This window comes from Pimephales promelas, chromosome 12 (genome assembly GCF_988280905.1).
Source record: "Pimephales promelas chromosome 12, fPimPro1.hap1.1, whole genome shotgun sequence".
NCBI classification, from domain to species: Eukaryota; Metazoa; Chordata; class Actinopteri; order Cypriniformes; family Leuciscidae; genus Pimephales; species Pimephales promelas.
In genome coordinates this window covers 23,842,602-23,854,056 of record NC_142780.1, presented here as the reverse complement: position 1 = coordinate 23,854,056, position 11,455 = coordinate 23,842,602, and the positions used below count along the sequence as shown (strand labels likewise).

General features: G+C 38.3%; 1 protein-coding gene and 1 long non-coding RNA gene across 3 annotated transcripts in view; one reads left to right on the top strand and one right to left on the bottom strand.

Annotated features, from left to right (window-relative positions):
* Positions 1 to 15: 15 nt before the first annotated feature.
* Positions 16 to 11,455, top strand: part of LOC120484775 (uncharacterized) — a 37,197-nt gene continuing 25,757 nt past the window's right edge. Inside the window, exon 1 of the long non-coding RNA XR_005623784.2 lies at positions 16 to 1,205. This is a non-coding gene — a long non-coding RNA (uncharacterized LOC120484775). The remainder of the gene's footprint in view (positions 1,206 to 11,455) is intronic.
* pear1 (platelet endothelial aggregation receptor 1) overlaps positions 1,269 to 11,455 on the bottom strand; it is a 39,318-nt gene continuing 29,131 nt past the window's right edge. For both annotated transcript variants that reach the window (XM_039680115.2, XM_039680116.2), the window contains exons 10-24: positions 10,102 to 10,314; positions 9,507 to 9,681; positions 9,268 to 9,388; positions 8,330 to 8,493; positions 7,872 to 7,974; positions 7,054 to 7,200; positions 6,832 to 6,963; positions 6,488 to 6,616; positions 5,448 to 5,573; positions 5,139 to 5,348; positions 3,693 to 3,802; positions 3,019 to 3,145; positions 2,853 to 2,915; positions 2,573 to 2,773; positions 1,269 to 2,132 (exon numbers count right to left, since the gene is read on the bottom strand). In XM_039680115.2, the coding sequence (XP_039536049.2) occupies positions 1,990 to 2,132; positions 2,573 to 2,773; positions 2,853 to 2,915; positions 3,019 to 3,145; positions 3,693 to 3,802; positions 5,139 to 5,348; positions 5,448 to 5,573; positions 6,488 to 6,616; positions 6,832 to 6,963; positions 7,054 to 7,200; positions 7,872 to 7,974; positions 8,330 to 8,493; positions 9,268 to 9,388; positions 9,507 to 9,681; positions 10,102 to 10,314 (2,164 nt within the window). In that variant the 3' untranslated portion in view covers positions 1,269 to 1,989. The remainder of the gene's footprint in view (positions 2,133 to 2,572; positions 2,774 to 2,852; positions 2,916 to 3,018; positions 3,146 to 3,692; positions 3,803 to 5,138; positions 5,349 to 5,447; positions 5,574 to 6,487; positions 6,617 to 6,831; positions 6,964 to 7,053; positions 7,201 to 7,871; positions 7,975 to 8,329; positions 8,494 to 9,267; positions 9,389 to 9,506; positions 9,682 to 10,101; positions 10,315 to 11,455) is intronic.

Below are 11,455 nucleotides of genomic sequence, written 5' to 3'. Positions count from 1 at the left end.
AAAGTTAAACATGGATTGAATTTTAATAAGTCTGATTGAATATATTGGTTAATAAAAGCTTACATGTTTAGACCAATATCTACATGTCTTGAATTAAATTCTGGCAAGTGTTGATAGGATACTATTCTCCAAAGACAATTAAACGCTAGTCTAGTAAGTGCACATGTTCCTGCCCCCACGGCACGGAAATACTATTAAAACTTAATTTTGAAAAAATACTTTTGTATAATAAAATATCTTTATATTAACATGTTTTTCTATTAATGCAATACACTGAATGATAGTCTTCTGTGGTCTCCCAGTGGTTTGCATTATTGGCAGTTTAGTGATAAATGTACACTGTAAAATTTAATGCAAAACGAAAGACAAAATGCTTTGTCAGAAAACATTATTTTTTCTTACATTTCATAAGCTTAGTACCAACTCATTTCCCATCAGTTTATTTTCGTGAATTGGAATGTGTGCAAAGGATTGTGGGTGATCCTAGGCCATTTGGAAGCCTCCAAGGATCCTTCAAATTGAGATGGCCTTCAGCGACATGACGTGGCACGGTGGCAGCCGAGATTTGCAGCCTTCCGTTTCAGAAACATGGGTTTAGGGGTCAGTCTTTGGTGTAGGCAATAAGTACTGTGATTGACATGACCAATTAAATCTTAAGAATTTGCTGCAGGCAGTCGGTTACATAAACCTAAGGCTTACAAGACACAGGGGCCTATTATGCGACCGATTAGTATAGACCATAGACCAAAACTAGACAATTTTTCAGCAGAAATAATCAGTCAAATTTGCGAGTCCGTTCAGTTCAATGGCATTGTTTATGTTCTGTGCCTCCAAAATGGCCGACTTCCGGATTGATGACGGGTTATGCAACCGGCCCGTCACCGTGGGGCGATCACGCGAGAACAGTCACTTCTCTCAGGAGTTTCACAACTATCACGTTTCATGGCGTGCTGAGTGTGGTGCTGAGCAGGCTTTAACAGTTGGTCGGAAGTGATGGTTTAGTGTTTGAAATATTAGTGTTATTTCCCTCACACGCCTATTGCTTAGCTTCTGAAAATATATAACTTATTCATCAACTGGGGTCGTATGGATTTTCATCGCATCCCTTTTGCATGGTTTTTGAAGCGTCAACTATGAAGGACCTGCACTTCCACACAGAGATGGATTATTTGGTGTTCCACAGAAGGATCAGGGACAGCATTAGGGTGAGTAAATGAGAGAATTTTTTGTTTTTGGTCACAGATATGCCTAATGAATTACATGACAAGTTGTGCATGGAAAGTTTGATTTTATTTACACTATTTACAGTTCTTGTGGTTGAATTCAACTGACATTCATAAAAAATGTTCCCAACACTGTATATTATAAACTTATGTGAAGCTTGTTCTGTAGCTGTTCAAAATTATATTGTCATTTACACCCTGATTTCCAGACTAGATAAGACACATGAATAGCATTTAAAAACAGATATTGATATTGAGCATTTAACCTTTTAATGTCCAGATATTTTCTAGAAAGTCTTAATGTGAACATCTTTTAAATGAGCATATGTGTTAGTTCTTTTGCTTTTTTTTCACATAAGACGTTCACAAATCTTTATATAGTAATTCCTACGAGTCACTAAATGGCATCCAGCAAGTTGTCAAAATCTCTTTCTAAGGTTGTCTATTTTGTATGCCAGTAGTTTAGCCACTGGGAAATATTGTCAGATGGAAAAAGAGTGATACAGTCTTTGGCAACATTGTTTTCTACAGGCTTGAATGGGCTAAGTGCCTTTAAAGAAGATATTTTTCTCCATGGACATTCAGCTGTTAGTGTTGTCCAGGACCAGTAGAGAGCACTGTTTGCACAGTTTTGGTCACATCCATCCATATATCCATTCATCTGTGGTGGGCAGTTTTTGTAATTCATTATCCAGCTTGTAACGCAGACAGCTGTCTTTGGCAGTGATTTCAGAGAAACAAAGTCTTCAAGTTATTTTCAAGGCGATCAACGGGGCAGTCTCCGTGGCGATGGGGAGGGTGGTCTTCGCACTGGTGGCAGATCATAATGCCCGGGAATGTGGCTGTTGATGGGCAGATCATAATGATTCTGAGGTTCTTGTTCCACAACGTTGCCAAGGGAACAATGTTCTGTAATACAGTGAACAAACACATTTCACACCAGATGTGATACATGACACATCAAGAAAAAAAGCCACATTCTCGCGTGCCCATATGGCAAAATATGCAAAACTTTCGAAGCAATATTGTTAATATATATTTTAAAATAAATTTGCATATAATTTGAGACATTTTAGTTACCTGTATTTCCTCACATATTTTGACCATCTGCTATTAATTTTCAATTTAGACAGTCCAATTTATATTATAGCCCAAAAATATTTTGTAAGACTGGGAATGTATTTCCATGCCCCTTAAAGTACATTTTGGCAAAGTTTAAGCAAAATACATCTTCAATTTGAAAAATAAATTTCCCATCTATACTATACAGCATATATTGCAATATCGAGTCCTCTCAAGTCCTCCAGAACAGACAGTAATATCCAGTTTCTTTTAATAAAAATAAATACCTCTGCATGACAGAGTGGAGGGAGCCATGACTGGTGGACTGATTTCAGTGTAGGATCTTTCACGAGACACTGCAGACTTCATCTCCATGTAGCTGCTCTCTGGAGGACATGGTGGCAGGCCGGGCAGATCTTTGATGGTGGCATATGGGTTCTCACTGTTCAGAGAGCTGCTACTCACTGCCACACAGGAGTCTTTCAACTCTGCAACCACAACAGGGTGTTAGACACAATTAAACAAGATATATAGATTATAGAAGAAGAATATCTGGGGGACTTTTACCTTTGTTGTAGTGCTTCCCAAGTGTAGCACTATAGCTGTAACTTCGATCAATCCCAAAAGCCCCTGAAAACACAATAAGACCACATCCAATTTACTCAGACAGCATGCACAACACAAAACACAATAGTGCAGGAATACGGGGAAATTGTTTTCCAGTATCCATTACCTGTATCTTTGGGTGGCTCCTGGTGTTTCCAGCCTGGAGGAAGAGTAGCATTAGTCTCAGCCACAAACAGACCTCTCCTCTCCCTCTCCATGTTCTTCAGACTGCAGAACAGCTGGTTGTTGGTGTTCTGTCAAAGCATGAAACACAAATGAAGGTCATTCTTGTTGTATGTGCAAAATCTAGCTTGCAAATACTGTACTTCATATAAGAAAACAAATTGTTTTGCTTTGTTTCAAAAACAGACAATGATTGCTAAAAATTTGTTTTAAAATACATACTGCACAACAGCGCACTACTGCTGACATAATTATGGCATAATTATTACTTTTAATCTCATTATGACTGTCATAACTTTGACTTTTTATCTCATAATTTCGACTTTTTATCTCATGATGATGACTGTATCCTATCATTAGCATCTACCCAAGCATGATTCTTTCTTGTGGAAAATAGACTTCCATGAATTCTGTTTAAAAATGTAAACCCGTTCTGGTTCATTCATCTCATTGCAAATCAAGTGGACTGCATTCTCTGATACAGCATTGTATACTGAACATTTTAGTGTTAAGCTTATGTATTTTTTAGCAGACTTGCTGTACAAACAGGCCATTTGTCACAGAGCCAGCAATATTCATAGTATAGATAGTGTATTCAGAACATAGCCGTAGTAATACCTTGATGGCTCTGTCTTGGTTGTTGGGCAGGTGTGGCAGTGGAGGTCTGTTTTGAGACAGTGTGTGGTAACTCGGGTTTGAGTAATAGTGATGGTAGCTGTGCGGAACATCTACAAGAAAAATGCAAATCTCACATAAAATACCATGTTTAAAGAGCACCTATCATGGATTTTTGAAAATGACTGTTCATATAGTGTGGAATAATAGCTCTAAGGGAATGAAAACATCCTACAAAGATTTATATCTGAAAGTGCACCGTATATAGTTATTGTCTTTCAAAAGTGAGAGTCGACTCTGAGTCAATGAAATGAATTGTTTTTGAAACGAGTCATTATCTGTTACATCGTGACGTAGAGAGGTCATTGGCCACTCCCAACAACTGCGCGCGCATACGGAAGTGTAAACTTGAAGTGTAAACTTGAAGTGACGTCTAGAACACATTCAAATACTTCAGCTGAATCGCATCATGTCGAGAAGACGCTGTGTTCTACATTGCAAAGACAGTTCAGCCACTTGTTTCCATTGTCCAGGGACGAGCATGTGAAGAATCAGTGGTCAGAGTTCATATTTGCAACGAGTAATATTTGCAATCCAGTGTATATGGAGCAGGTTCGTCTTCCTCCGAATCACAATCTGTAAGTAATATTAATAATGTTTGCTGTTATGTTTTCTGTAGCATGCACAATATAGTTATATTGTGTTGTGTACACTCCACGCAGCTTCTAAGCGGGGTAAAGTTAGTTTTGTTTTTGTTATTCACCAGACATTCTTTGAAAAATGGCAATTACCTCCTAAACGACTTAGCCAAATATGACTTCGCTCTATATAATAAGCACTGTCCTTCAAAAGCCGCCGCAATGTGAGTTTCGCCGGGAAAGCTCGCTTTTGACGGAGACGCGAGTAAGGGACCGTGTGGAAAGTGCACTTTTCTGACGCGTTTGTTCAAACACTATATACAATTTTCAACACTTGACAAGCTATAATCCTGGTTATGGGCGTTCCGTTGCCGACAATCTCTGCCTAGGTTTACCAATAACAACTAACTGGGTCATTTGACCAATCGCCGCAGATTCGCGTCACTCAAAGGAGGTGTTTGGGAAAATGAATCGTCGAACAAATCATTTGGGAGTCGTTGAGCAAATCGGGTAAAAATAAATGCATATTATAAGACAAATAAAGTGTTTTTTATCCTTGCATGCACGTTGAACTGTTTTTAGGAACTCCCAAAACAAAAATAGGAACATTTCAAATAAATAACTACAAATAACTAATGTTAGGGAAATCTGTTAATGTTTTGTTGCGCTTTTCTGAAGAAAAAAAAAATATATATTGGCCGATATATCGGAATATTGGATTTTAAAACCAACAAATATTTGTATCAGTATCGGCCTTCAAAATCCTTTATAGGTCAGGCTCTAGAAAGTATCAGAAACTCCTGTGGCTCACCTGGTACAGCATACTCTGAACTGACTGTGCGGGTTGAGGAGAAAGACACAACTGGTGTGTTGCTCTGTTTGTCCTGCTGTCTGCGCCGATATAATAGCAGAACAGCCAACAGGAGCACAACCAGAATCACCAGCACCACAATGCCTGCGATCGCACCCCACGAGTCCCTTTCCACTGGAGAAACAGGCACCATCATACTCAGCTCCTTTTCTGAAAAACAAACAACCGTTCCCATTGACACTGTCAACATAACCAACACAAATAAATGTGAGTTCCTAACTCAAATGGTTTGTAGGCTGCTTTTAATACCTGGTTTGCAGTCCTCGCCTGGTCCAGGTACACATATACAGTCTCCAGTGTGAGGATCGCAGGAATGGTTTGGGGGACACGAGCAGGTCTGAGCACAGTTACTGCCGAACTTCCCAGTCTGACACACTGCAAAGACAAACATTTGGCAAATGTTTGAAGAACTTGTAGAGTTTGAGAGACATACAGAACCTGGTCCAGGAATAAAAATGTATTTTAAGCTGAGAATCGCAAAATGAGTTATTTCTTCCGAAAGCACATCCAGGAAATCTGGCGAATAGTCTTTTGAGGAGAATTGACTCTAATATTCAACTTCAACGTAATCATTAATATGCTGCGCAAAGTCATTTACTTGCTCAGTATTTTTTTGTTTTGTTTCCAGCTAAAAATATCTGAACAGTCTTAAATCAAGATATATTTACTTGAAGTGCAAGAAGTTGTATTTTCTGACAACAGTTTTAAACATAAGTAAGGTTTATGCTTAAACCAAGAAAAAATACTGCCAATGGGGTAAGAACAATCAACCTAATTCAAAGAGAAAACAGAGAAAAGGTTTCCTTAATTTTAAGAAACTTTTAGAAAATATAATTTTTGCATCAGATCTGGACATCAAAAATCCCAGACTGATCTCATAAAATGGCGTACGTATGACACGCCAATTTGTATTTCCATTTTTGCTGTGCTATCAACACGCATAATCGTTTTTCAGCGTGTTTATCAACGCCGTTGACTTAACGTTACATTAGCCTACTGTATATATAATATATGACCTACCCCGTCCCTAAACCTACCCGTCACTGGGGTTAATAGCATTTATGAGTCTTCCCCTACCATCCTAGGAAAAAAAAAATATAGCTCCCAGATGTAGATCTATATTTTGCTTCGTTTCGCTCAGACATTTAACGGCGTGTACATAGACGCGGAAACACTCGGACATTTAACGGACATAGTGGCGTGTATGTTTACGCAAAGTCGTGATGCCATGTTGCAAATCCGGTGAAATCAAATTTATCATAGAGAAGGTCTGTTGTCCAGAAACTCACATAAAGAGCAGTCCGGTCCAGTCCATCCAGTGGGACAGTGGCACAAACCATCCTGGTGGTGACATGTTGCATTGTTGGTGCATCTGCACACATTGCTACAATGGCTTCCATACTGACCAGTGGGGCAGGCTAGAATTAAGACATAAAAAGAAATGTCACCCTCGTGTCATTTCAAATTTTTATGCAGTTATTTTATTAACATTATTTTGTTTATTTTTGGTGAATAATGACTTACATTGGCAACTTTTATGGTTGTAGTTTTTTGGCAGTTTATGGAGCTTGACATAAGGTCACTATGAACTGTAATTGTATGAAGAATTTGAGTGCGTATCCGTATATCTAACCTTGATCACACAGTTGTCCGATATATCCAGGCAGACACAAACAATCGCCTGTAATGTGATGGCAGGACAAGGCATGTACACATTTCGGGCATTGACGACTGCACCTCTCTCCGAATAGACCAGCACTACACACTGCAGAGAAAAGAAGGGAGCACTCTCTAAACCAGCTCGAATGTGACCTGAACTCACAGAGACTCAAGGATAACTGTGTGCTTAGCTTACTGTGTTGACACTGAGCTCCCCAGAATCCGGGTTTGCACAGGCAGATTCCGGTATGTGCCTGACAGGTGGCGCTGTTGAGGCAGGAGCAGGTCAGGTTGCACTGAAGGCCCCACGTTCCCTCTGGACACTGCTGTGTACAGCGCAGACCTGCAGAAAAATAACAATCTCTTTTGTGCCGTTTAAGGTGTAATGCTCTATTTTAAAAGCTTGGGAAAAAGTTTAATCAGTTTCACACTTGATCCTAATTTTCTTAGAACTGAAAATACACAAAACTGATAACACACTTCAACCATTTTCTACAACAAAAAATTAACTTATTACTTATGTTTGGGATCTAAGATATATTTGATACACTGATAAATACAAAGCCCTACACGACATGCAGACAAAAATATATATACTGTATTGTGGCCACAAATTAAGTATTCATTCTTACGTTTTAGTAAATCGTAGCCACATTAAACTCTTCCCTCGTTTTAGCTAAATTTAAAAAAAGTGAACAAATTACTACACTGTGTGCGCATGATTTGCTTAAAACAAGGGAACGAATTAAAAAGTGCTGATGTATTAGTAAGTCATGGAAACAAATTGTTCATTCATGGCCACGATGTTCATTTTTAGATATTGAATAGCGCAAACTGCACACAATACTCCATCCAATAATGCAATGCACTTGGCCTTTTCCAGAGCAATGTGATTTTTATTTTCTGCTTGACTTGTTATTCGATCAACTAAAAGCTGCTATTGATTTAAACTTTTGATCACTGCTGTGTCCTATTTATTAGGCCGTAATTATAAACGTGAATGTGAAGTCCTACCTGTCCAACCAGGTAAACACAGACACTGGCCAGTAACACTCTCACATCCTTCATCATGCAGACAGTCACATTGGTGACGACAGCCTGGGCCGAACATCCCGCTCTGTTCAAACCAGAATGGAAATACTGATTCAGAACGATCAAGTTACTCTGACTCTGCCCAGTAGGATTACTCAGCTCTAACAAAATTACTACTTTTTAGTAATTTAAATGGTGGTCATGCAACATATATCATTCATGAGAGTGTTATGCATTTGCCATCCGGTTAATAACTTATGCTGATGGTGTAAAAATGACTGCAGCTGATTTAGGAGACAGATATGCTGAACCGACAACAACACAGAAGTCAAATCCAGTTCATGGGAGGAAAAAGTGTGACTTAAGCTAAACTGCCTGCATCTCCTGAACTGGTTGTTGTAAATTAAACACATGTGCATTAAAGCAGAAATTGGAGTTACCGGACAGGCCTCGTCACAGGTAGCTCCTCTCCAGCCTGCAGTGCACTTGCAAGAACCATCGGCAGGGTGGCAAGATGCTCCATTTGCACACTGGCAGGTGAAGTTGCAGCCGGGACCCCATGTGCCCTCTGAACATGCGATGGAACAGTCATGTCCTCTCCACCCTTAACACACACAGTTAGTGTAACATTGTTCTTACTTCTCCCATCAGACAGTCAATATTACTTAAGAGGAGAGGCTAAGGAAACAAATATATTTAATATGATTTTTATTGTACTATATTTTTAAATGTAATTGATGGCAAAGCTGAATTTTCAATTTTCCATTACTCCAAGCTTCAGAGTTACGAAGATCCGTCAGAAATCATTCTAATACACTGATTTGGAACATTTCTTATTTTTATCTAAGCTGAATATTTTTGTGGAAACTGAGATTATTATTATTATTATTATTAAATTAGCTGTAAATTACTGTAAATTAGCCTAAGGCTAACTCTGGTGTAATGCATCAAATGTTTACATTTATGTTATTAATTGCACATGGTCTCTTTTAAATCAAAATCAATCCAATCCAATTATTATTGGATAAAGTAAAAAGTTCAAAAGCATTTAGTTCAAACAGCAAAAGTTCAAAGAATTTATTTGAAATAGAAATCTTTTGTGACATTTATAAATGTCACTTTTTATCAGTTTAATGTTTGTTTGTTTTTTGCAGAGTAAAAGTATTAATTTCTGAAGTGCATATATATAAATATATATGCATAAATAACATGATAAAGATCAAGAGGGCATTTGTAATGCAGTATTTCTCAGCATTATTCCCTTCATTTTGTCTGTTCATTAATTATAGACTCATTTACTCACTCTCTAATGCTCTAAATTCATTGACCAAGTGTTTTGCCAATTCTTTCTTTTAATGTGTAGTGTACCAAAACTCACCTTCCTTACAGAAGCATGTTCCATCAATGGGAGAGCAGGCTATAGAGTTTACACAGGTACAAGAAGACAAGCAGCCTTTCCCATAGAAACCATCCTCACAGAGCCTCTCGCAGTGCAATCCCTACCCACACACACACACATAGGAAAGGAATATTAAATGCCTGATATGGCATTAGTTACCTGTATTGTGAGTTATTGCAGAAGTTTTTTTTTTTTTTGACCATGTCTGTCCCACTCACCGTATATCCGGGCGCACAGTGGCACTGGCCGTTCACCGTGTCACACACCCCTCCATTCACACAGAGGCAGGGCTCCAGGCAACCGTTACCATAGTAACCATTTGCACAGGTTTCATTACAGTACAGCCCCGCCCAACCAGGCTGACAGGTACACTCCCCCTTCAGAGGGTGACAGCTGTAACATCCACGACACAAAACATATGAAGCTAGTCATTTTTTTGTTATCAAAACAGCATTTGATTCATATAATGATCAGCTGATTGATAGAACTGATTGGTCAAATAGTGAGTCTTTCTTCTCTGCAGTTTTGTTATTGTCAAGTATTCAATTTGTTAATTTGTTAATTAAAATTATTAGATTAAAACTCAAAGAAAATAAGAAGCATTTGGTGGCCAGCTGAAACAAGTCTAACTGAACTAAAAATAAAACTATTTAAAAATGAATAAAATATAAAAGCACATAAAACAATTACTAAAAATTATACTAAAAGTAAAATGAAAACTGGCTCTGAGAACAAAGATAGATGTAGTTTTTTAGTAGTAGTTGTATTCACACTGGCAATTGTCAGTAAGAGACATGGAAGCACAAAGCACACCTGAGAGTGTTTTGTGAGTTGCAGAGGCAGCTGTGTTCGCAGTGCATGCCGTAGGCCCCGTCAGGACACATCCTGTGATCACAGCGCGGACCCTTAAACCCCGGCTCACACAGACACCCACCGTGGATGTTATAGCAGCGGGCTCCATTAGCACAGTCACACACACCCTTACAGTCCTCGCCGTACGTACCCACTGCACACTCCTCGTTACACCTTCACAGGAGACACTCAGTGAACAAATCATAGAACCATGCTCAAATAACTAGCAGTGGATACTTTTTTGGACTTTTACAGCTTTTCTAGATTACCGAATATTTTGAACGGCCAAATACAATCAATGAGTTTATATAATCAACTGCATTGTTAAATGTAGATAAAATTAGAGATTTATATTATTTATTTGATAATAGAATTTTATTGATGATATTTTATTTTGTATTATATGAATATTATTTTTGACATTATTTTTATTCATGTAAGATTCTTAAAAAAAATGTATTACAGGGAGAAACTGTGTTCAACGACACTTAAAGGAATAGTTCACTTAAAAATGAAAATTTTGTAATCATTTAGGCCAACTCACCCTCAAGTTGTTTCAAACCTGTTTGAATTTGTTTCTTCTGCTGAACACAAAGGAAGATATTTTGAAGAATGTCGGTAACCAGACAGTTGATGGGCACCATTGACTTCCATAATATTTTTTTTCCTACAATTGAAGTCAATGGGGTACATCAACTGTCTGGTTCCCGAATCCTGACATTCTTCAAAATATCTTCCTTTGTTTTCAGCAGAAGAAAGAAAATCAAACAGGTTTGAAACAACTTGAGGGTGAGTAAATGATTACAGCATTTTCATTTTTAAGTGAACTTTAAGACACTTTTCCACCATCGATCCGAACAGTTCTAAGAATGATATTCGGAGCGGTTCCGTTTATATTTCCACTTGAGCTTGGTTTGGCAAAGCACAATTACAAACCTTTCTCTGACCAGAATTCTCAGCACAGTTGGCTAAATAAGGTGTGTGGAAAGATGCGTGTAGTGATGTCCCACTCACAATTGGTGGCTTGTCTTTTGCCTGGCTAGGAGTTTCTCTGTAGCTGGCCAAGCATACTATTTGAGTGAAGTTAAAAATAAAATTAAAAGAAGTATCTGATCATCCTGTATAACACAGACTCTATTTACCTCATATCATCTGTAAACTGTTGCCTTACCAAGAAAACAACTGACGCATTTGTATTACATTCCATAGAGCCGTTATCAGCCCCACAGGGGAAAATGAAACCATATCCGTACCGGCTGAGCTGGATCGGCACAGATTGGAACGGTTAAGCAGTTAGAACGGTTTGTCCTGACAG